Genomic DNA, 26,873 nt, shown 5'->3' on the forward strand with positions numbered 1-26,873 from the left:
AGATTTAAAGAGATACAAAGGTTATATAATAAGAACATGTTCAAGCATGTGGATTTGACTTCACTGCTTCGTCTGGTCCAGTTCAGGACAAGCGTGTGAGCGTGTCTGGCTGAGTTTCTGTGTGTTTATTCAAAAGGCGGATGGGACAAATATGCAGACCAGCCATAGTTGCTGTTAAACGTCATTTTTTTGGCCTATGAATAACTTAATAATGCATTTTTCCCTCTTATAACCAGGGTTACATCATGTAGCGTACAGTTATTAAAGCAGAGCGCAAGTTTATGTGTAATCTCGCCACATGCAGTGACCGGTCACCACAGGCATATATTTAAATCTCGTAGTCCAAATAGCAGTGTGGCAGACGGTACACAAACAGGATATGGATGGGTTTTGAGTCGCTGACAGGGCCTCTGTTCAAGAAAGACTGACTTCTCCGCCTGGCATGGGGAAGAGTTTTCTCCTCCACAAGTCTGGGCGCACTCGCTGACTTGATGCAGCTGTTGCACATCTGGGAAAGGTGGACAGACTTCTCCCTCTCTTTTTCTCCGGCCCGGTTTCCACAGGAAAACTTTGGTTTAAAAAAAGGGGGGGTTCACTTTAGTTTCCCGCACGGCCCTAATTAAAGGTTGTTCTCCTTAACCTTCTAAAATAAACTTTCAAACCCTGGGCGGCTCCTGTTGGTGGTTTATTTGAATCAAAAGTGAAGTCTTTATTCTTTTAATGGTGCTCTGTCCGTGGCGAGGGAGTTTATGGGGAAGTAACACAGGCGTCCTCCTCCTCTCGGGTTCCTTGTTGAGATTAAAGACACATCAAAGGATCTGGAGGATTGGTGCACCCTGTAGGTGTAAGAGCAGGGAGTACCCTTCCATCAATTGTGGGACTTATGTTTATTTAAGATAGCGCCAGTTGATGGCGGGCAGAGGGCTGGGTGTGTTGTACAGTTTGAGCTCCGCTTTCATGCTTTGACATAAGACCCAGCTGTGCCTCTGGCTCCTGTTATTGAGACTGTCTGGATTTAAGTTTTAGAGAAAGGCTAGATTACCTTTAGGCCTGCATTGGCTAATTTGCAGACACTTTTATCCAGAGTGACTTAAAGTACAGGTTTAGTGGACGGATGGCCCCTCTAGAATAATTTGGGGCAAAATGTGTTACTTAAAATCAAATAAGTAACAAATAAGCAACAAAGTAAGTTAATAAGTAACAAAATAAATTGTCTTATGGTGTAAAGTGTAAAAGGTAACACATTGTTTTGCATGTTCAGTCCTAAAAGTAATCTTGAACATTTCATTTAACAGTCTTTTTACTTCCAAACCACTCCACCACTGATTTCTTTGACAATTGATTGTAATTTTTAAACCTTACACAGCATTTGCTGTTACAATGTAGGGTGTATAAGGCTAGAAGTCTGCACAGACTTTAAAAAACGATGGAAACACATGTGGGACTCAAAAGCAGCCGTTCTTTCAGTAATTAGACAGTCTTATTAAGTGGCCCAGTCTGAGTAACTGCTGTGAGGAGAGAACGATGTGATCTTTTATATTTTCAGCACTTGGTTTGAGCCTTCATTCCCTCCTTATGAAGGGCTTAATGAAATGGACCGTGTTCTCTAAGGTTACTTGTCCTTCTCGTGCCATTGTACACAATGCCAAATTTAATATAAGTCATATGGTGAGTCTGCTGATGTATTTCTACAGCTTTGAGAGATTATGGAAAGTAGTAAGTCTAGTTGAATATAGGTCATGCACAAGTCTCATCTTCATGCCTCTGTACCCGAACAAAAGAGACATTGCTGTCGCCCTTCTCACAGTGTTTGAACTGGCAAGATGGAGTAAACAAACCAATGGAACAAACCAATGGAACAAACCTTGTTTCACATTAAGGGCACTGATCCTGGTGTACTTCTTCACATCTGAATGTATAAAAGGGTTTAGTTTGGTTTCAGGATGTTTGTCTCTTTGGCAGTCTCCGCCCCTTGGGTGCAAGTTTTTCAAATGCTGAATTTTGGACAATTAATCTCCAGGCCCGCTGTCGGGAACAGGAAGTATACAATTTCAGGATTTCCATAGCAACAGGCAGCCCTTGGCCTTTGGGCTGCTAACTTGCTTTTCTTCTCTGTGGTCTACTCAATGGTTTCACTGTGAACTCTTTTGTTCGCCAATTGACACGGTCAGAGTACATAACTGCAACTGAATAAAATCCTTGTTAGTAACCAGAGGCTCTTTACATGGGCCTCAACTGATCCAAGGGACAGCGATCTGCTCGAAATAGTTTGTTTACGGCTATATTGTTGGTTTGAGTTAACAGTTCTCCTTTGCTTGGATCCTAAAAGTACATTAGTAGTACAAGTAGTATTTTTTTGTGGTCTTGGAGTGATACTGACAGCTAGAAGCATAATTTCTGACAGCTAGAAGCATAACTTCATTTGGCTCACCCCTTGCATCCTAAAGAGAAGGTCATATGGGTTTTTGAAAAACATCTCTTTTGCAGTCTGTAAGGTAGCTATCCTTCAGTGTGAACAGTCTGCAGTTGTTAATAAAAAAAGTGCATGATAAACAAAGATATTGTCTTTCAAAAGAAAGAGTCGACTCAGAATCGCCTTAATGAGTCATTATATTTGACATTTTTACCAGTATATGTCACTGGGTAACACATTAGCATAATCCCGCCTGCCCACGAAATACAAACACTCTCTGTGTCGAGAAAACACTGTGTTCAAGGATTCCACAGCAATACAATTTAAGCCTTTTGTTGTGCTGGTCACTTTATCAAGGACTGCCTCTCTAATCTTGCGTTTTATCTTCGTTGGCTTCAAATCTTCTTTATTTGGACCAACAAGCATCTCCGAACCACAACGTGTAAATACGATTGTTACGTTATGTGTACATTTTCAATTAAGTGCTCAAAATATCCAATTGATTTTTTTTTTTTTTTGTGCTTATATGTGATGTATGTGATGTATACCTATAATGCAGCTTTAGGTTTCCAGGTAAAGCACAGCATTACTGTTTTGCTGAAATAATTCTGATAATTTGCTGTGAACCCACTATTTCCTAAAAATGTGTTGATTAATGTAGACTGTCGTTGATCGAATTACTTTGTTTAATAATAAAGAATGTAGTGTAGTGCACAGACTTTCTAATCATTGTGAAAGTGCTGTTTATGTAGTTATAGTGCAGGGAGTAAAAAACCTGGTAGAGAGAGACAAGTTAGGCTGGGGCTTATGTGATACAGCTGTTCTGCATTCTAATTAAAGGTTAAGACACGGAGCATCTTTTTTCTGTCATTATTCAGACATAACTGTAGACATATTTTGGTTTTCAAACTGTATTGTTTTATCAGTTAGTCACGTTAGCACTCATCAGTTGGCCTAACATATCTACCATTACTGTTTTGTTAAGTGTTTACAGTTTAGCAGTTAAAATTTAAGTGATAAGTGATAAACAACATGTTTTTATGTTGTTATTTTAAGAACGGATTGGAGCACTACACTATTGTATTATGTAAAGGCGCATGCTAGGGTTGCCAGGTTACCATAACAAAACCCGCCCAATTGCTATTAAAAACTAGCCCAATCGTGTTCCGAGGGTGGTCACCCATAAATAAAAAAAATTGGTGCAGAAAATGTGAAAAGAGTGTGCAGATTCCATTTAGGCCTGGTCATGTGATTGTAAAAGTATGATGGCACCTGTAACCTGGAAACATTTGTAAATTTGTAAAATTAGTCAAATTAAATTTGTTAAGCTACCGGTTTGGTTTTGTGTAATGAATAAACTACATTTTGAATTATATTACAATAGTAAACAGTTACTTAAATATACTGTATATTTGAATATTGTGTAATTGTATTTACGAACAAATAATGCAGTCTTGGTGAGACTTCTTCAAAAACAATAAAAAATCATACTCCAAACTTTCGAATTGTAGTGTATAAAACCTTTTTTCCTTTTTAATAAGAAAGATTTTTATCGTTTAATTGATTATTGTGTGAGCTGTATAAACTCAACTCAGCTTCCATCCTTCAATCTAAAGCACATTTGTTGCCTTTCCACAGCTGAGTTTCTGTCCAGCTTGGGCCAGTATGAGATCGCCATCCCAGTGCGTGTGGGGCCACATGGGGATGTGCTATCGGAAGAGGAGACCTCTCACAGGAATGGCAGACACCGGCGTAGCACGGAAACGCAGAGCGTTCCAGAGCCGCAGCTGTACTATCAGCTCTCCACGTCGAGTGCTGACCTTTTGCTCAACCTCACACTGCAGGGAGGACTGCTCTCGCGACAGTTCCGTGTGGAATACTGGAAGAAGGGCCGCTTGGCTTGGAGTCACCCATACTTGCCCAACTGCCACTATGTGGGTCACCTACAATACCAGCCTCACTCTAGTTCTGTGGCTCTAAGCAACTGTAATGGCCTGGTAAGCTCCATTAGATTTTCGAAAATGATCATGTGTTCTCTGTGTGACGGTCGGCTTGTGTTAACTGAATGCTTTAAACTTTAAACCTGATTTCAAATTATGCTGCGCTTTATGCATACTCCAACTGTCAAATTCATGTCATTTTTACAGTGTGCTGTATGTAAAATGAGTGTTACCCTGGCTTTATTTGAAAAATATGATTCCCAATGCACAAAAACTGAGTGCGCTGTTGGTTACAGTGGTTACTTCCTTTTTAATTATATTTTTATTAAATATTTATTTCTTTGTGAAAAATACTTTGTCATCTAAAGTATGTTTATTTTACACATAATTTTTTAAGCCATTTTCAAATGATTTCAAATTTCTTTAATATGAATAAAAAATAATAATAATATACACACACACATATAGGCTTTATATCGGCTATCGGCCCCACTACTTTCCAAGATATTGGCATCGGCTGTCAAAAAAACAATATCGGTCGACCAATACATGTGACATCAGTGGTTCAATTGTTCATTTCTGTGTCAGTCTTCATTGTGCATTCACTGTGTCAGTCTTTTGACCTCAAACCTTTGAATGAATGTTGACTTGACAGAAAAGATTAGCAACCGGTGTTTTTTTTTTTTTTTTTTAACCAAAATCACTGTAAAATGTTAATGGTTTTTGTCTTGTTACTACACTTTTGAAGCACTTTTGAAAAACTATTTTATTTTATTTTATTCATGGATTTGTCCTACTTACTTATATTGTAAGTATCTCACGGTAACACAGGTTTTTGCTTATATTAAAGAAAATTAATGAAAATGATTGTGCTTTTTTGCTGTAAAACCACTTGTTAGACATGAGGCTCAGATGATATCCGTAATGCCGTATGCTAAAGTAATGATGTATTATACAACGTAATCTCTTTCTTTCTACACTTGAGTGAGTTGTCATGGTGCCCTTGTAGATCTGAAATGGGCAGCTGTTGCTAAAGTCTGTCTGTCCCAGCTGGTGTAAAGCTCAACTCTAAAAACAGGTGTTTTGGAGCCTAATGATGGATTTAGTTTCAAGCGGCGTGCCGTGGCCTGCTCATTACTTGCCAGAGCTGGTAATACACCTGTGTAAACAAATCACAAAGTCAAGACCAATGCTTGTTTATCCAGACCCTTAGAGTACAGTGTTAAGTCTCTCTGATAAATGCCATCCGACAACCTGGATGCAGTATTGGGTGATTCATCTACCTGGCATCGCAGGTGCTAATACACGACTGGCCTGGTCGATAATTTATCCATTTTTAATTGTGTGTGCACCAAACACCATGGAGGATTAAGCTTGCTCATGATGATGGTAAGAAACTTCCAGGTTAATTATTGGTGATCAGAGTAGCATGACTAAATTCATCAGGGAATGCTCAGTGTGTCCACAAGAGCATCACTAAGCACATTACAGGATTATGTGGACTTTAAAAGTGTGACTGAAAGAGATGAAGAGAGGAAACAATGAAACATGCTAAGATCCTTTGGCCATCTGCCATGAGTTCCCATTTCATACAGGATTATTAGCCCAGCAGAAGCTCATTATTTTAGAGGGGAGACTAATGATGGGATGATTTGATCTTGTCAGGAACTTGAATGAATCTAGCGTGTAAAATCTGATTGCCCATGGAGGCCAATGTTTCGTCTTTTTCACATGCAAGCAAAAGCATGTCATGCATTTCAGTGACAGACCCTTCATGCTAATCTGAAGCTTGTTTTTTCAGCAAGGGGTCATTGTAGCTGGAGGTGAGGAGTACCTTATCGAACCCCTGGTTTCTGCTCAAAACTTCACTAATGAGGATGGCAGAGAAGGGCGCCCCCATGTGGTGTACAAACGGTCGTCTATAAGATACCAAAACATGGACCAGTCCTGTGGAGTCATCGGTAAGAACTAAAAATGCCAAGAACAAAAAGACCTTTTAAATTCAACTGACAAGAGAAAATTGTGTTCGCCAACCCATTTTATGAGGTATTTCGGCATGTATGATAGGCTATCCCGTTTTATTCCCAACATTAAAAGTCACTTTGTAATAAAAGTCGCGACAGATCTTTTTATTCATATTGTGACTTCAATCCGAGTGAAATGGATTATTAAAAAATGCTGGGCAGGAACTTGGTTTTATGCAGGAATTGTTGATTGAATGGAAGCAAATCTGAATGCAAGCTTGTATGCAAATTTATGAACTCCCGGGGATGGGACGATGGGGGAATTCGGTAATTCTGCAAATGGAATAGCAGCGTACTTGATAACGTCAATCAACTCGCCTTGGTTACAGCAGTTTTCTTTACTGTATTTACAATAAGCCGAAATATGATATCAAACACTGCCTATTTTCGTTTACATTTAAACATATTAATAGCCGCAGAAATGTATTTCAGGAAACGTACAAACATTACAATTGTGGCCATTTCTCTTTAGATGAAAAGCCTGGTAAAAGCTATGGATGGTGGCAGAGAACGATAAAGCCCTCACCCAACCAGATGGGACGGGGCCAGTTACCACTGAAGCGTTCTGTCAGCCGAGAACGCTACGTGGAAACCCTGGTGGTGGCCGATAAGATGATGGTCAGCTATCACGGCCGTCGCGATATCGAGCAGTACATTCTGGCTGTCATGAATATTGTAAGCTTCAACTCTCCTTGTTCTTGTTTGCATGCTTAAAAGAATAGGTCACACAAAAATCTTGTCACTTTTCAATTTAAGATTTTGATCTGTTCCCCACAAAGCTATCATATGGGTTCAGGTACTTTCAGGATGATTTTTTGGTGCTTATTTGGAGTTATTTCGACACTCTCTGGTTTCCATTTGCTTTCATTTTACAAAAGAAAGCTGTATATACACTCTGCTAAACTCTTTGCCGGTTACTTGAGATCCTTACAGATACCTAAAATGAACAGCCTGCATTGATGTCCCACAGACTAAGTGAATCTTCAGAGGATGTTTGACCTATCCAGGTCATTTGTATTGGCTCAAAGAATAATGATTAAATGAAAACCAGTTGTCTAAGTAACTGTCTTCTGTCACCCCGAGGATCCATATTTCGCTCTTCAATTTATAATCCCCATGGGTGATTTGTGGCATTTTTACAAATAGTTTCACACCTGTGGAATGTGTTTAATGAAGGGATTACCTCACCTCGCAGCCCCAGCGCAGCAGTTCGCACTGGTTTTATAGTAGACTGTAAAATGTCCATCTTTATAGTAAAGAGCAGGATTAGAAAGGTCTAAAAACAGACAATTGTCTCGTTTTTAAGACTGGTTTTTTCTTGTTTCCCTGGAGGTCAGGTTGCCAAACTGTTCCAGGATTCTAGCCTGGGGAATGCAGTGAACATCGTAGTGACGAGGCTTATTCTACTGATGGAAGACCAGGTACTCTTATTGAAGCATGTTTGCCTAAAGGTCTGGTACATTTATTACATTTGCCTGATCACAACATTTGTGTGCTTTAAATTCCTGTCATGCATTAGCATTCATAAAGGGACATTTTAAGTGAACAAAGAAATGCCACAACATGTTTCTGTTTCTGGTCCACTGGTGTGTTATATAAAATATAAATGCCTCTGGTGCGCATTGCATTTGTGAAAAGTATAAAAAATGGCAATTGTGAATGCAAGCATTCTGTATCCACTTTGTTTAAATGTAAAACATCTATTATTTTAACATTTTGACGATTTAGGATAGAAATATACACTGTTGTTAAAATGTTTGGGGTCAGTAAGTTTATATATATTTTTTGGAATAAAAACTTACTCAGCAGGATGTATTAAATTGAACATGAATGACAGTAAAGACGTTTAGATTGTTAGAAAAGTACAGCTCTTTTGAACTTTTTTCAATCAAAGAATTCTTAAAGCAGCAACCCTAAATATTAGGCAGCACATGTAATATTAATATTTAATTATTATTCCATTTATATTTCATAATTTATATTTTATTAATATATAATGCGTCAATTAATGTATTATGGTTATTATTACATTTTATTAAAGTTCACTACATTTTATATTTTAAATATTTAAAAATACATCTGAAATGTTGTTATTCATGTTAGCCCTGGTGCAGTATTTAAAAACTTTGTAAAATCCCGAATGAAACATAAACTTTATAATTCTAAGAATATGTGAATGAAGCTAACTAGAAACATAAGTAAACAAAAAAGCCATTAAATCATTTATTGCAATTATTTATGCACAAATTATTTATTACACTCCAACACATACAAATATAAGCCTTAGTCTGGCTTATTTCACCTGTCAAAATATTCCTTGTTTGTGTATTTACAGACAAAAGCGTCCTAGTCTGAGGCAGCTGAGACAGTCCACACAAGTCTGGACTGTTTGCTACCTGGCTCTGCTGGGTGTGTCCAGAGAGCCTACCATGACTGCTCTTATTGTTGATTGTTGACCTCTCATTTTGCCACAGTCATGAATGTACAGGGGCCAAAAACATGTGTAAAAAATTGAGCAAAATCTAAGCGGAAGCCAAACTGTGCTGCTACTGTTCTCGCCGCCTGCTTCTAAATGCAATCAATCTGCCTCTGTCGTGCATTCAGGCTTCCACCTCTGTCCTGAGCAGGTCGTGACGACACCACATGAGCGAGTTTGGAATATGCCGACAGTGTCGGGACCTCAAACAGGATCCTACAGACGACACAGGGCAGGGAAAGGATAGGAGTGGGGTTTGGCGGTGTATTTAATGAAGCATTAATGATCCCAAACGCAGACAGCTAAAAATAAATCCCCCTGTAATTTGTTCCGCATAATGTCATTTGACAAATGATGGGAGACCGGTCATTAGGTGCAGTTTTAGCCGTGTTGAGATAACCACCGTGTGGCGCGCTAAGGTTTTAGTGGAACCAAACATGGTTTGTTTCCAGATGAGAACACCCCGCCACCCCCTGTGGTAGAGGAAACCTGGAAAGTTAGGACTCTTGAGACCTGGATTGTGGGATGATACATTTATAGACTATGCCAGTGTGTGCATTCCTGGGTTACGAGTGTAATGGTGCTGTGGTCGTCTTGGGTGCTGGGTGCCAGGCAGAGTTGAAGGGAAACACTGTCTGTCTTTCTTAACATGCTAGCAGTGTATTTGTTGTGTTCATGTTTTTTAAACGTTTAATACTAAATTTACTACATTTACTGTTATAAACTGCTTGCTTTATGTATTGCTGCTCTATGGACCGTCTTTCCTCGCATCATTTTTGGCAGACATTTTTGCTAATTTGATCTCACCTTAAGGTTTAGACAATATACATAAGCCATATGCCTACCGTACCAATGGCAAGCAGAAGGAGTGTTCTAGGAAACCTTTTTGAAAACAATCATTATTTGTGCAATTTTCTTTTGCACAGAATTGAAATACTTCAGGTGGAAAGAACAAGCATATTGCCAACTGTTATATAAAAAGAAGTCTAATATCAACCTAGCTGGGAATCCATTTTTAGGGTCTTACTGTACTACAAATACATTTCAGCATGCACATACGTTTAACTCATTAAATTATACACAGAAAGTACGATGTATATGTAATAAATCTGGATGTACTGTCTGATCCAAGTTTATCTGATCCAGCTCTTTCCTTTCCTCTTTTGCCAGCCTACACTAGAGGTAAACCATCATGCAGGGAAGTCTTTAGACAGTTTCTGCAAGTGGCAAAAGTCCATCCTGCACCGGAATGGACATGGAAATGCCATCCCTGACAATGGAATCGCTCACCATGATACAGCAGTCCTCATCACCAGGTCAGCATGCAGATAATGTAAAGTTTGACTATTTTGGTATATGCTTTTCAAATCTTTTTCAACACACACACACACAAACACATATCTCTACAAGCACTCTATTGGTTCTAAAAGGCAACAGGTCATAATTTTAAAATGGCTTTAAAGTACTTGAAGTGTGTTTGGAAGAACAAGCGATTTATGGTAAATCATGGTATAGGTTTAATCTACACAATGAGGAGTCAGGTTGAATTCCTGTGAATCAGAGTTGAGTGTGAGAGATAACATGTGAAGTATGAGAAAGAAATAGAGAGTGAGAGTGAAAGAGAGAGGCAGAGAGAAATAGAAAGTGTGGGAAGTGTTGAGTCGTTATATTGGAGGTTATATCAGAGGGTATGTCTGCTGGATGCATCAAGCATTTCCTTTCATTGTCTTCACTCTCTTATCAGAACAGTGTCTAGTCTGTGAACTGTCTCAGAGCTCTAGTATCTGTGTGTGTGTGTTTGTGTGTGTGTGTGTGTGTGTGTGTGTGTGTGTACTTGTTTATGCTAATACACAAGGACAGTAAAACCTGAAATGTAAAAAATATATAAAAATTTATTTAAAAATATTTATCTGAAAGTGTAACAATGTGAAGAGCAGAACCCCAAAGGTTTTCTGTAAAGAGCAGGTTTAGGTTTGGGTTAGGGGATAAAAAATATTGTTTGGTCAGTATAAAAGTAAGATGTCTATGGGAAGTCCCCACAATTAACAGAAACAAACGTGTGTGTGTGTGTGTGTGTGTGTGTGCGTAGAAAAACCCAAGCTGTTCATTCACCCAAACTTAAAAAAAAAACATAAATACTTCTGTGGTGTGTTTACAGGTATGACATCTGCATCTACAAGAACAAACCCTGTGGAACACTTGGTAAGACATCTATCAAATCCATCCAGTAATCCAATCCATCCATTCTACCAATACATAAATCCATCTACTCTACAAACCTATCTATCCTACCGATCCATCTATCCACCATTTTACCAATTCTTCCAATCCATCCATCCTACCAATCCATCCATTCCACCAGTCCATCAGTCCATCTATTCTACCAATCCATCCATTCTACCAGTCCATCTATTCTACCAGTACATCCATTCTACCAGTCCATCAGTCCATCTATTCTACCAATCCATCCACCCTACCAATCCATCTATCCATCCATTTTACCAATTCTTCCAATCTATCCATCCTACCTATCCATCCATTCTTCCAAACCATGCATTCATCCAATCTATCCATTCTACTAATCCAATCAATCATCCAATCCATCCATTCTACCAATCCAAACAATCATTACATCAATCCATCATTAATTGTGTTATCTGTCTGCATGCATTAAATTTTTGTTTATTCATGTCTGAATTCTCATTTCTTCTCTGTTCTTAACAAAGCTAATCGAAGGTTTATTGGTACTGTATATTGGTTACTTTGATATTATTGATTAGTTTGTGGAGACTAATTGATTAATTAACTAATCAGCAATACTGTAGTAGTATTTGCATATATGTGTATCTGCATATCCACCTAATTTTTGCAGTGCAGAAGTAAGCTATTTCTTGTGAATGTGTGGGACTTCCAAATGATTATCCTCTACAGCTAAGCAATGATTAGAATAAACAAAGTGCAGTAAGTTGTAAAACTAAAATAACTGAAAGCTGCTGACACCATTAGCCAAATTAAAAAGACCCAGCCCACTCTTACATTAAAAATAAGGTGGATGGTATTGTAGCATATATGTGTATGTGTGTGTCCATGTCACTGTGCCCGTGTGGACACGTGTGTCTGTATCAGGTCTGGCACCTGTTGGCGGTATGTGTGAGCCAGAGAGAAGCTGTAGCATCAATGAAGACATTGGTCTGGCAACTGCTTTCACCATTGCACACGAGATAGGACACACGTGAGTCTCCTCCAATTCCTCTAATGTTCCTTTGTTTCTGCATGTTTAACTGTCTGAATTTTGTTGATGGATGTTGTTCACTTTGGGTCAAGAGGGAATTTCAGGGGGTTTGTGAATTAATGGAAAACTAATAATTAATTTAAATTTAAAATGAAAATAAATACCAAAATGTGAAATGAAATGCTTACAAAAAATATTAATATTACATTTTTTTACCTACAATTCATGTGACCAATAATTAGTGTCAGAGAAATGTGAGCATGCAAATGTTTGTTAAATTATTGAAATATTAACTTAAAAAGTTTGGGAATCCCTGATGTACCTAAACCTAACAGTGACAAAATTATGTCAGTAAACATATTCCAAAAACTCAACTATAAGTCAGCATTACACCAACTCTCTAAAATTCCAGCTTTACTTGTGTCATCAGGGCACAGCCTCTCAACATTTGACATTTGACCTCTACTCTAAGCAGCCTACCAATACAAACTTGGCTTAAATTCAGGGATGAACTCTAAAGCCACTGGAGCCTTTTAAATACAAATAATGCTCATTATCAACAACTGCACTAATATTTTCTCTTAGTCTTGTGATATTTATATCTTGTTAGTGGAGCAAGTGACGACAGACTATGATGGCTCCAGTCGCCTTGCGCTGGGCTTTTCATTTGTGGTTTTGTTGCACTCCAAGATGTTGAAGTATTGTTTTACTTGGTGGCCCAGCATTCCATTCACTTTCTGCAGCTTAATCATGCATATGAATTTATGGGCACGCCTGGCTGATATCGAGCTTCGGAATACTTCCATGAAAAGCAATTCTTTTGTCATTTCTGCTACTTTAGTAGTTGAAAAGCATTTTTTTTTCTATCATTGTACGGATCTGAGCTCTGTTTGTACTGGGTCACTCAGTATACTGTTGCTTTGGCTAAACTCACAGGCCTCGGAGCTGTTTTCATAGGTGGTGAAGTCATTAGTGGTCTGGCTATAATGGTTCATCCAGGTACCTTTGAACTAATGGCCATATGATGCTGCACACTGGGGCTGTCTAGACAAGGGGGCATATGTTTAACTGTGTGTAGGATTACATAAGTTTGTGTGAGGTGCTGATAGGTTTGGGTGTGTGTGTTCACATTCTGTAACCAGGACCATGGGATTCCATTTTTATAATTCCATAAAATCATTCATCTCTCTCTTTCAGGTTTGGGATGAATCATGATGGTGTTGGCAATGCATGTGGGGTGCGCAGTCAGGAGACTGCTAAACTGATGGCTGCCCACATCACCATGAAGACTAACCCCTTCGTCTGGTCTGCCTGCAGCCGTGATTACATCACCAACTTCCTCGAGTGCGTCTGCTGCCTCAGTCTGAGATCTGTATTTTCACTGAGGCATACTTGATTTAGTGTGAAATACTGACCGTATCATTATTGAATTTTACTATGATACATTTCCAAAGGATTGGATTATAAAAATGATTGATGTGAATGTCTTTTTAAAGTGATACAACATGATCATATGAGTTTGTATTTAAGAGGCATTTCTAACATAAGGTGCTTAGTAATGATGGACCAATATACAGGCTAATTAATATTTGGCCTGAAAATCTTCTGACAGTTAGTTCCCATTTCCTTTTTTCTGATATTTTAGTGAATTTTTGTTCTATTTCTTGATCAAATTGTATTTATTTTCATTTTATATACAGTACAGTAAAGAATGCAAATATATGCTTTTATTATAAACTTTAATATTTAACTGTTAATATGTAACTGTTTCCAAACTGATAATAATAAGATTTTTCTAGAGCACCAACTCAGCATATTAGCATGATTTCTAAAGGATCATGTGACACTAAGACTGAAGTAATGGCTGCTGAAAATTCAGCTTTGCTTTCACATGAATAAATACAACTTTAAACTATATTAAAATAGTATGAAACTAGTTAGTGGCACTTTTGTGTAAATTCCTAACAACCGTGTTTAAAATAGGTTCCTAACTTTTAAGGCCGATTCACTCACCACAACAAACATAAAAAAAAGAGTTAACACACTGATCCAAAAAAAACCCCACAACTGTTGGAATTGAGTGTTTTGTTGGCATCAGGGCAGCATGAACTAGACTTTACACTTCCATCACTTCTCACACACTCATTCTTGTTTTCTTTCTGATTGTTTCTCAGCTCTGGCATGGGTTCCTGCCTCAACAATGTTCCCCCTAAGCAGGAATTTGTTTACCCCACCACAGCCCCTGGCCAAGCCTATGATGCAGACGAGCAGTGCCGCTTTCAGTACGGAGTGAAGTCTCGTCAGTGTAAATACGGGGTACTTGCATCACTCAGTGTAATCGTCTGCAGTTCTTCACCCAAGAAAGAAAATTCCATCATCATCATCATCATCATCTCTTTAAAATGCAGATCACCACGATTTTTGATTATGGCACCATGGGAGTACCATGTTTTTTTCTGATGTACCATTCAATAGTTTGGGGTCAGTGAGATTAAGCCTTCTACTTAAATCCAAAGAATCCTGCTAAATGTATCAGTTTTATTTTAATGTGTGTATATATATATATATATAGATAGATATATGTTATGTTAAATTGTAACAATATTTCACAATATTACTGTTTTTACTGTATTTTTATCAAATAAATTGAGCCTTAGTGAGCAAGCATAAGTGAGATTTTTAACAAGATTAAAAAAAAAACTTTGGAATGGTAGTGCATATCACTATACAAGAACAGCATTGTGCTTTAGACATTAAAACATAGATATTAGATGTTTATATTATCAGTTACAAAAAATATGATACTTATATGCATACTATGCATATGCAATATTTTGTCTTCCAAAGTCATGATTTGCTAGAACATTTTCTTTTTATATTTTGGTGAGCTATTCAAATATGTTTAAAAATATAAATTTTTTAAACATGTAAAATTATGTATTTTTTTGCATATTGACTATTTTAGAGGTATATAACCATCACACCATAACACAGTAAGACATCTATGCTCAAGTAGACCCTTTGTACAGATGAATTGTGGGTTATGGTCCTATCCAGGTTGCCTTTATATCCCCACAGTAAATCATTTAGCACTCGCTCTCTCTCTCTCTCTCTCTCTCTCTCTCTCTCTCTGTAAATCTGCACCAGATGGTAGTTCTACCTTTCTCTGGCTGTAACATTCCATCTTTTTGCTCCCCCCAAGACTTCAGACCGCTGGCATTCTGCCACTTTTGTCCAAAACCACAAGTTGGTCAGAAGTTTGCTTCTCCTTGGTTTGCGGCTCTATTCTCTGCCAGCCAAGGCTAACCCTTACACCTCCACAGACCCACAGTGGAGCTCAGAGCTCCGTCTGTAAAGTGTGCTATATCTGGTCCTGCTGAGTCGAGCTTTAGGTTTTGACTGCTTTATGGGATACCAATGCAGGAAACTGAACATCTGGAGAAGGATAACACACTAGTTCAGATCTCCCTGTAACTATGCAGTTTAATAAAGCAGGAAGTTCTTAGGTAGGTCTGCAGTGCAGACATCTGATCTGATGACATCTGATATACATCATGAGATGTGGCAGAAACAAGAACGTACCATGGTATAACTGCTAAAACATGCTAAAAACACTTAAAAAAACCTTAGCAACCACACATCCACGTCAGTGGATTTTGTTTGGTGCAGGAATTTCCAACTTCTACTCTTTCCACATATTTTTTTTCAGTCTCATGAGTGTCTCTTAGTGTCTGTTTTTCCCCACATTATCTGGAGTTTTGTTTAGTGGCTTGTGTATGTGTGTTTTTAGGAAGTGTGCAGTGAGCTTTGGTGCATGAGTAAAGGGAATCGCTGCATCACCAGTAGTATCCCAGCAGCCGAGGGCACCATCTGTCAAACCAGCACCATCGAAAAAGGGGTAAGCACAGGGAATTCTTGGAACAGGCCAGGAAGAACACAGCTAAGGCTCAAGATTTTTCTTTTTTTAGCTTGATAGGTAGATAATGTTTGATCATGAAATATCTTTGAATGTAAATGTAGGTAGTAATGTATTCTTTGAAAAAAAAAAAAAAAAAAAGTTCACCATATGTTGGGAGATAGTTTTTGGGTTGCCAGAAATCACATATTTGATATTGATTAATGCTGTTTTCTCATTAGTGGTGCTACAAAAGAGTGTGTGTGCCATATGGAACACGTCCAGAGGGGGTAGATGGTGGGTGGGGCCACTGGTCGCCATGGGAGGAGTGTAGTCGCACCTGTGGGGGTGGAGTCTCATCCTCTATTCGCCATTGTGACAGCCCCAGGTGAGTCAGGGTCATGTGATTGATTAACACTGTTTGATTGGACAGATCATTGGCGGTTTTACTCAACGACATTGGTATTGTGCTACATTGTGTTAATGGCAGTGTTCATAATGGTGAACTGAACTGAATACTGAACTGTATGCTACCTAAATAGTAAGTGAAAAATCTACATTCTCACATTACCTCATCATGTTGTAAAATGAAAATTCTTTCATCATTTACTAACCCACTTCTTCCAAAACATGCGTGAGTTTCTTATGTTGAACACAAATGAAGATATTTTGAAGAATGTTGGTAACCAAACAAGTTGACAATGGCCATTAGATCAATGTATGGAAGTCATAGTATGGAAAAAATACTAAGCCAATGGCTAGCGTCAACTGGACAGATGCCTAACCCTAACATAAGAAGGGAATCCATACAGGTTTAGAACAACATGAGGGTGAGTAAATGATGACAGAATTTTCATTTTGGCTGAACTAGTCCCTTTAAAGCATCTTACAAATTTTGCATAAAAATGTCTCAACTGATCAAATATAAAAGATGTGATGCAAGAAATTGGGGTTGCTAATTACTTATTGGTTCATTTATCACAACGAAAACAGAAGGTTAAGTCAAGCATGTTGCACTGTTGAATACAGTATTTTGTTTCTTGAGCACCAAATCAGCATATTAGAATTGTTTCTGAAGGTTCATGTGTCACTAAAGACTGGAGCGATGGCTGCTTTGCCAGTAAATGAATAAAATAATTTTAAAGTTTTTATTAGAAAACGGTTATTTTAAACTGTGATATTTTGTAATTATTTGGAACTTCACAATATTACTGTTTTTCTGTATTTTTGGCCAAATAAATGTGCTTCAATGAGCATAAGAGGCCTCTTTCAAAAACATTTAAAAAATCTTACCAACCCCTAAATTTTAAACTCAGTTTTTTTAACAGTGTATACGAGTGATTTGATGACTCATAATGTTCTTACGCTCAGCCCGTTGCACTCAATGAACCTAGTTTGATGACATGCCAGGGAAAATCGGAAAAACTAACAGATCGACAGAAAGACAGAAGATGTCTGGCTGAAGTGAACTTGAGCAGAATGATTGTGTAATTGAGAGTTACTTTGAAATTACACTCAGATGTGTCTGATGCCTGTTATTGTGTGGATCCAGGCCAACAGTTGGAGGGAAATATTGTCTGGGAGAGAGGAAGCGCTTCAGGTCCTGCAACATTGATGTGAGCTTGATATCCACACATCATTTACTGACTCCATTTGTGTTTGTCTGTCTGACTGACGTTTCTTCAAATACTTACAAATTTACACATATCCCACTTAGAACTTTTGTTGGTTTGTGGACGGATTCTGTTCTAAATTAGATGACATGCCTGAAAATGAGAATGCATTTGGCAAAATATTAAACCTCTAAATGAGTAGACATATTCCAATAGAACAGAGCGATCCACAGTTGCCATGCTCCACTATATTCTCAGACTCACTGATTTGTGTGTGGATTAGGAGTGCCCAGCCGGATCTCAGGATTTTCGGGAGATTCAGTGCTCGGACTTTGACAGTGTTCCCTTCCGGGGGAAATTCTATACCTGGAAGCCATACAGGGGTGGTAAGTACACAGCCCTTTATACCATCTGTATTGAGATACACTGGTTGTGTCACTTTAATTACTCTGAACTGCTACAGTTCAGCATTAAATGCACTGTAAATCACTTTGGATAAATGTGTCTACCAAATGAACAAAATAAGGATGTGAAATATATCAACACCACTTTTGGGATCACCAAATGTGACATTTTAATGTTAATGCATCTTTCTGATTAGTCAAATAGGTCAAATGTTATTCATGGGACCCTACATTTTGTCTAGTTGCCGTACATTTTGTTAAACACAACAGAATTAAATATTTAAAAACAGACCATTAAGATATTCCATCTCTTTGTAAATAAGTCCCATTTAGTTAACGTTAGTTAGGCAATTAATGCACAATACATTTGTTATAATATTTATTCATCATTGTTAACAACGTATTTATATTATTCTAGTTGGTCCAGGTTATGTGACAATTATTAAATTATTGTAATATAAGAAAGATTTCCTGCAGTTCAGTCCGTTTTCAAATTAAAAGCAGTTTTCCACTGTATACATTTTTGATGTAAGTTGAAACATACAGATGCAGGCTATTGAGGGGAGACTTTTTTGTAATCATTCTCACAAAATGTAGATCTAATGATGGATTCAAAATATAAAATATAAATACTTATTTCATAATGGTGCATCCCTTGAACTAATGGAAATGTTTGTGCTGAGAACTGAACAGAAACATGTGATCTCTTTGTTACCTGGCTTCATCTTTCCTGAATATTATGTGGATGTTTAAGAGCTCAGTTGTTGTTGTTAAAGACTGTTTAGGGCTTTTAAAGATGGTTTAGATATTAGGACTGGACCACCATGCTCCAAAGAACCAATCTCTGCACTGGCTCAGGTCCAGGACAGACGTGAGAGAGAGATAATGAGAGAAAGAGAAACAGCAAATAACAGTCTGGCATCCATATGCCAGGCTACAGACTGCCAACTTCCCAGAATCCCTGGTTTAAAGTCCTGCTTTTGATGAGTGTGAAGCTGGACGTCAAGGACATAACTGCTTTTAATCTGCCCCTCCAGAAACATAATGGCTTACAGTGAGAAGCCCACTGCAGGCTACTCAGCTGATTTTACAATGGAAATCCCTTGCAGCTGTTAAAATAAGTGCCAGACTGCTGTTTTACCCTGATGTAGGGTAAGGTAGCATATAGACCTTATGCTGTGTTCACACACTGAATTGATGCCAAAGTTCAAATTTTTCAATTCGGGCGGCAGACGCGAATTTGCGTCAACCGCTTAAATGCACAATGCACAATTGCTTGTGCTTGCTTGATGTTTCATTCAGCAAGGGGCTTAAAGTTGTCATCTCATATATAAATATGACTTATGCTGGGTACACACCAAAAGATAATCAAGCTAATTTTGGGCCGATTTCCCCCCTTCCGACAATCCTAGCTATGTCCCGATTATCTTGATGGTTCTACAGATTATTTTATCAGATTTTCTCTTGGTGTGAGGTGTGTTAAGAATGTCCGAGCCTGATTGGAAGAACGTCGGAGCCGCCCCGATAGCGAATCGTAAATATTCAACATGTTGAATATTTACGATCACTGATCAGAAATCCTGACGTGTGGAGGAACCCAGAGGGCAAATGTGCGCACGTTCTGGAGATTATCACGTGAAACAAAACAGTATCCAATCAGAAAGCGAGATGATGGAAGACGGAAGCAGTCATGGCGCAGCACAAAGTGAAAATGATGTGGACAGCAGAGATGGAGGATCAGTTTGTATATTTGTGGCAATAGTATGAATGTTTATAAAACGTGTGGTGTATAAAATCCTTCCAAACACTATCATTGCAATTTCTTCCTGCATATCGTCCACCACGCTTATTCTGAAGTCTCGCAAGATTTTGCGTCATGACACATGACATCATGGCACACCACACACTATAGGAGCAAAACGGTTAAAACAAGGATTTTTTATCTTCATGTTTGTGGTCTATCACATTTTGAAAATCTTATAAGATGTAACAAACCTTTTGGTACTGTATGTACCCAGCATTAGTATTTTTACATAATTTTGTGTAAAAAAAAAAAAAAAAAAACTTTTTTTAAAATCTCATCAAGGCTGTATTTATTAAATCAAATATACAGAGATATTGTGAAATACTGTCACAATTTAAAATAACTGTTTTCTATTTCAATATATTTTAAAATGTATTTTATTTCAGGCAATGCTAAAGTATCAGCAGCCATTACTTTAGTTTCAAATGATCCTTCATAAATCAATCTAATATCCTGATCCAACCCCATCTCGTGAAAGTGCGTATTAATAGCACGAGTTTATGTTTTAATTTACTATTTATAGGCAGAAACCGACTTTGCCATGCGTGTGATACACAATGTTTAGGATTAGGGCTTTAGGGTAGATGTGTATCATATGCACATGAAAACTGCATATCATGTGCATGTCAACAAATGCACATGTGTATAATATGCACGCCAAAGTCAATTATTGCGTATGAATATGCCTCACACTAGGGCTGTGCAAAAAATCGAATGCGATTTTTATCTCATCAATTAAGCTGGTTCTGTGATTAGTAGTAAATATCCATTACAGGCTTTTAGGTGGAGCAGCATTTACAGTTTTCTTGATTGCTAACACACTATAACTGATTAATTTGGCCCAATTTTCCAAACAATTCATACAGTTCTCAAAACTCTTAACACATTTCACCTGTTAGCACACATGTTCCAATTTGTTCAGTGTTTTCTGCAGAACTCCAAACAAAAACACTATCGTTTGGCACAGGTTTAACCATGTTCTCATTCAGAAAACACGAACACACAATATAGTTAACTCAAGCATCAACAAATTTGCACATTTATCCATGTGTGAATATTCAGTAGCAAAACTGATGACACATCAGTCAGAATCTTGAGATGAAATGCAAAGGAGCACAAGTGATTATGTTTTTTGGAAAATGAATCCTGGTAGTGGAACAAAGAGTAATAGGAGGGGAAATTAAAAATGAAGGGGATGAGGTCAAAAGGTAATTTGTTCCTGATGAATTCAAAGCTATATAGTTGACCATGTTCTTCTGCATGGACTGACCATGAGGGAAGTTGGCCTACAGGCTCATCTACAAGGTTACAATACTACTTACAAAATAATTAATGTACATAGCAGCAGTACTTCAGATGAGAGAACTTTCATTATTTTATGGACAGTAAATATTGTAGGACATGTTGTACACCCTCAAACTCATTACTGTTGAAATTATTTGTAGCCAAGTAGTCCTTACATGTACTCTATTTGTACAGAACTGAGAGACGATTGTCTAGGGGAGAAGTCTTTTTGTCAGAAGACTAAGAAACTGCCATAACAAATAAGGGTACCACCAATACTGTAATGCAGATTGGCAGGGGAAGCTGGCTGAATGAATGAATTGATTGATTTATTCATTCATTATTTACTTCTGTAAAGTAACTGACAGTATATTCCAATGTGTGTTTACTGTTTATTCAGTTATTTGGTCTTTGAACTTTTCTCTTGTAGTGCTTTTCATGTACTGTAAGATCTCTTTACAGTAGTGTAATGACAGTAAACTTTTCTTACAGTTTTTCTCAGGCACTTTGGTACATTTCTCAGATCAGAATTGCAATTCTCAAAACTACCTGTTCAATTCTCACATCATTGTGTCACTTGTGCACATCAAAAAAGCAGTCAAAGAAATGAGATTTCTTTGAACAAGTTGCAAATGCTTTGGTACATCCATGCAATTGATTATGAACATTTATCTGCGGTTTCCTACATTATCAGTTGCTAATGTCAAATTTATTATATAGTTTTCAAGTTTTAATAAGTCATTAAATGCAAAATGGTTAAACTAGTTGTCATAAACTGCCAAGCACACTTTTTATTTTTATTTTTACACATTATTATTAGACTTTTTGTCAATTTGGCATGAATTGTGCAAGTGAATCTTGACCAATGAAGAGAATGTAAATGATAGACCAATGATAAACTATTTCTCTGAAATAGCTCAAAGGTTCATCTCATGAATCTTCAGTTGAAAAGCTTATACTGTATAGACAGAGGACAACACAAGAGTTACAAATTCTGAAAATGGACTTATTTTCATCTTTGTGCCCATATTTATTTTTCCTTTTCTATATCACAAAACATTGTAAATGATTTTTATTTTTTGGTCAGACCACTAGTAAAAGTGTAACTGGGAATTCAATCCAGTCTCTTTCAAACAATATCCCACATACAGTTATGTGTAAATGTATACTTTTGAAATGGATATAGAGCATATATAAGCATATTGCATACTGTTCAATACAGTAACTGTCAGCCAAAATGTTGCCATAGTTTCCATCAGAACATCCCTCCAGAGTAAACTGTTATATTGACAACATGACTAAACAATTATCAGTCTTATCCGTACACAATGACACAAGGACTTGTCATTCTGATGGCACTGACATGTTCATTGACACAGATATTTACTTTTGAGAGATGAACTAAGGATTTTGAGTAAGAAATTGGCTTTTGCAGGAGATCCATGGTGTTTTGCTATTTGTACAAATTGTTTTGAGAAATGCACTCACTGTTTTGCAAATTGTGAGTTTGATACGAGAAAGCGACTGAGAAAAACTGTAAATTTATTGCTGAATTTTAATGTATCTTCTCCCCTTTATTTACACCATATATTGTAACAGTCATTGACTAGCAAAATGATTCCTATTTCTCAAAAGGAGGTTTTTGTAACAGTGTTTTGAAATGATCTCACTAGTGTTCTTTGTATTAAATGCCGCTCCATCTGAAAGGAGATTTACTACTAATCACAGGCTTTACTGATGAGATACGCATAACAATCGCATGCGATTAATTGCACAGCTCTAGTCGCAAATGATTTTTGTCCAAAAAAATACTCTATTATGTGTTGTTATTATGATTATTTATCTGCTCCTGATCGAGATGGAGTGTGGCCAAACTCAAATCGTAAAACTAAATTGTGAAGTTGTCTAAACTAAAAGTTTAGAAACAAGTGCAATGAACATAATTTAAGTATAATCTTTTGAATTTTATGTTTCCACTAAAACAAGTTCAATTAATTAACAACGATACTGTATGAAGCATACATTGATGTACTGCATAAACAATAAAACCACATAAAATACAGAGAAATGTTAACTTTTGGCAGTCTGTTTGAGGTAATGTGTTCAGAAAGATTAAAATCATGCTTTTTCACTTTTGCTGAAGTTCAGGTCAAGCGTATTGCATTGTGAGTTACATTATTCAATTCGTCATGTTCTGGTTGTACACTGTCTTGCCAGAACCTCCTGAAACCCATACACTCCAGTGAAGCCTTCTAACCACCTCAAAAATATACCTATGCCCTTCCAGAGCAAAGCCTCATGGGATGTGCAGTTTCCATCGTAAGCCTGCTTCAGTATATATTTTCACAGGCACCCAGGACCTTTTCAAATTAGTCCAACACTAACAGAAAATTGGCCAGCAGCTCAAAAAACTGCCCCCTTTAGGTTTATAGAAGACATTTAGTGGAAGAGTTATTATTTAACGTCAAAACTGTGGTGGATGTGATCCTACTGATAAGGCAACCGGGTCTTGGGCAGCCAAAGTGAGATTACGCAGTTTTAACACCACCGCTGCCAGGTACAGGCAAGGGGAACGGGTTCAGACCCACCACCTTGTCAGGCGTAATATAAAGGAGGCCTAGAGTAGGGACAAAATCACATACTGGTACCAGTCTAGGAGGGATTAGAAGTCATTTAACTCCTTGTTCTCTGTCACATGACCAATAAAAAAGTATAGTGTGAGTTCTGCACTTTTAGACACTACATTAAAGTACAGTATTTTCCTCTTTTGTTCTTTTGTTCTTTACCACCATTGATGTCTTTTTTAAGTCTTTACTTTTTAAATACCTGTTAGGCAAGTTCAAACTATATTTTTCAAATTGAGTAGTCCCTGGGTTCCTTTAATGACTAGATAACAAATCTAAAAAATAAAAAGAGAAACTGTATAGTTTGGCTGGTTCAGGTTGACCTGACCCCATTTCTTGGGTGGCGTTTATATAAGATGCCTCTTTGCTTTCAAAGACAACTGGACAGAGCATGACGGAATGGAGGAGAATACATTGTTCATAGAATTAACTCTGTAGTTCATAACATTTTTGACTTGAAGCCATTTCCTAAGCAAAATTTGTGAGTTTTTTTATCATGCAAATTATTCATTTTTAGCATGCCATTTAGAAAAAGAAAGACATTTCTTTCTTAAGTTATATTTTTTACTTAAACGAATACTTTTATTTTGCAAAGATGCATTAAATTGAGCAAATGTGTAAACATATTTGTAATGTTGCAGAATCTTTGGCAAATAAATGCAATAAACACTTTTTCAAATAAATGCTGTTTTTGAAAGAATCATTTCAAAAATGTGTCATGGTTTCCACAAAAATATTAATCAGCACAACTATTTTTAACATTGATAGTAATCAGAAATGTTTCTTGAGCACCAAATCAGCATATTAGAATGATTTCTAGAGGATAATATGACCAAAAATGGATAAATAGCTTCTGAAAATTTAGCTTTGCATCACAGTATTACACTACTATTTGAAAATACTGTATATTTCTGTTTTTACTGTATTTTTAATTAAGTAAATGCACCTTTGATGAGCTTTATAGATTCTTATGAGAAGACCACAAACTTTTGATTGATACATGCTTCTATTCCATCAGTCTCCTCTTACTCTTCTTTTCTCACCCATCATGTGAGATTGCATGATTTTTTCTTTGTCTCTCAGGGAATGTGTTGGGAGAGGCTGTTTTTCCCTCCATCATGCTTTATTCTTTGCTCCTCAAATTTGTAGGGCAGTTACAGAGAAGACAGGGGAATAAAGCAATTGTGTATGTGTGTTTCAGCTGCTTTATCTATAAGCAAACCATCTAAAATGTGTCCCGGACCCCCCTCCCTTTCTGCTGCTAAAGGATGTAACAGCAGTGGAAGAATAAACTAACTTACATAAACCCCACAAGCTCATTAAAATACCACATGCAGCCATGGAGCTCTACAGAGTGCTGGCAGCCATCCCACAGAGTTAGTATAGTTGTAATGCTCTGTTTGGCTGCATGAAATACGCCGTTCACATGTCTCCATTGTTGGAGGCACATTAAAGTGTGGAGCGAATTTGCCAACAGTTTGTTTTCAAGTTTGTTTTGCCGTTGTGTAATGTTGTAAAATTAACAATAAGACATGAGGAGTCAGTTCTGTACAAGCAACAAGAGCATAATGGCATTAGCATTAGTGTGTGTCATATTACATTTCTTCCCATGTACCAAATGTACACTTTTTATGATGTCCTATGAGGATAGGTCAGTTAGTCTAGCTTGATGTTTAGCATAACTAGTTTCCTTTGTCTTGTTGCATGTTTATTTTGAGACTCGTTTTAATGAGTATCTGTTGACACTTTTTTTTAATTATGTAACATGTTTCTGACTAAATTTCTCTTGAATGTTGAGGTGTGATGATTTGCACATTTTGGCTACAGGTGGAGTGAAGTCATGTTCTCTGAACTGCCTGGCAGAGGGCTATAACTTCTACACTGAGCGCGCTCCAGCTGTGGTGGATGGCACACCTTGCAGGGACGACTCTCTGGACGTTTGTGTCAATGGCGAGTGCAAGGTGAGACAGTTACATACTCTTTTTTTTAAGTATGTGTATCTGAGAGGTTTCACATGGATGTTTTCTTACAATAGACTTTTCCAGTTTTTGTTGATTTGAACTTCTGCCAGAGCAAGAGACAGAACAGAAGAGAAAAATCCCTCTTGACACATAGATCCACCAATCTCTTAACACATTTTATAGCAATATAGAGCATCCTGGATTTAATTAGAGCTCAGAACTGTTAAGACGCCGCTGCTCTTCGCCACATTTTTCACTAACTGTTAAGGATAACATTATCGATTGGTTGTTATGAAAGTGATTGTATATAACTTCAGGGCTCTACAAAAAGGACAGGCTGCTGTTGTGACATTTGGCTGGACAATCACTTGCCTTTTTGGGCCAGTGTTGTGAAAATTTTACATACACTGTTCTTTTATTTTTTGCATTTTTTTGTGTCTTGCAAACTTAAACATTGCAAAAATTTATTTTAATGTTTTCTACATTGTTACTTCATAGTTTTCTGAATTTTCACCAAAAGAAATGATGTCCAGTTATCAGTCAGTTAAGTTTTACATCTTATGCGATTGTTTTACTGTTGCATTACAGCTGTATAATTTCCAAATTGTTGCAAATTTTATATTATAAAGGGAAAAATATATTTTCATCAACAACAACAATAATATATAAACCTGTCGATTCCTGTGTGCACATCTTTTATTTTTAGGCAGAAAAAAGGGGCAGTTATTTGTCTTTGAATCATTCATTTAATCATTTTAGCTTGAATCACACTTGAATCATTCATTCAAGTGATTCTTTCAAAAACGCTGGTTCATCAAGTAATGAAACAAGTAAATCTTAAGTGAGTCAATTAATCATTCATTCATAAATTCCATGAGATTTTGTTTAGTTGTCAATTAGTTTTTTTTCAGAATGGTGAGAGAACTACGATCTTGAACTACAAACCAAAGTTATTTTTTCACTAAATGTTACATTTTCTTTACCACACTCTAAAAATTGCTGGGTTAAAAATAACCCAACTTGGGTCATTTGGCAACCCAGCGCTGGGTAAATATTGGATAAAACACATTCAGAACACCCCCCGAGATTAGAGAAGCAGTCATCAGTAGAATGACGTGTTTGTGGGCGGGGTCAAGTTGTTCAACGACCAAAGATCACGCAATCACAAACAGAAATCACTTCCGTGAAGTGACCATTGCATGC

The 26,873-nt window shown here is 37.3% G+C and overlaps 1 protein-coding gene across 3 annotated transcripts in view; it reads left to right on the forward strand.

Moving 5' to 3' along the window:
• The window catches only part of LOC113107245 (A disintegrin and metalloproteinase with thrombospondin motifs 10-like), a 55,515-nt gene that overhangs the window by 8,338 nt on the left and 20,304 nt on the right, over positions 1 to 26,873 (forward strand). For all 3 annotated transcript variants that reach the window (XM_026269607.1, XM_026269606.1, XM_026269608.1), the window contains 14 exons: positions 4,052 to 4,410; positions 6,155 to 6,314; positions 6,850 to 7,052; positions 7,715 to 7,798; positions 10,024 to 10,169; positions 11,012 to 11,055; positions 11,980 to 12,085; positions 13,283 to 13,429; positions 14,260 to 14,401; positions 15,876 to 15,983; positions 16,223 to 16,368; positions 17,533 to 17,596; positions 17,877 to 17,979; positions 25,537 to 25,670. In XM_026269607.1, the coding sequence (XP_026125392.1) occupies positions 4,052 to 4,410; positions 6,155 to 6,314; positions 6,850 to 7,052; positions 7,715 to 7,798; positions 10,024 to 10,169; positions 11,012 to 11,055; positions 11,980 to 12,085; positions 13,283 to 13,429; positions 14,260 to 14,401; positions 15,876 to 15,983; positions 16,223 to 16,368; positions 17,533 to 17,596; positions 17,877 to 17,979; positions 25,537 to 25,670 (1,946 nt within the window). The remainder of the gene's footprint in view (positions 1 to 4,051; positions 4,411 to 6,154; positions 6,315 to 6,849; positions 7,053 to 7,714; positions 7,799 to 10,023; positions 10,170 to 11,011; positions 11,056 to 11,979; positions 12,086 to 13,282; positions 13,430 to 14,259; positions 14,402 to 15,875; positions 15,984 to 16,222; positions 16,369 to 17,532; positions 17,597 to 17,876; positions 17,980 to 25,536; positions 25,671 to 26,873) is intronic.

This window comes from Carassius auratus, chromosome 8, assembly GCF_003368295.1.
Source record: "Carassius auratus strain Wakin chromosome 8, ASM336829v1, whole genome shotgun sequence".
Taxonomy (NCBI): domain Eukaryota; kingdom Metazoa; phylum Chordata; class Actinopteri; order Cypriniformes; family Cyprinidae; genus Carassius; species Carassius auratus.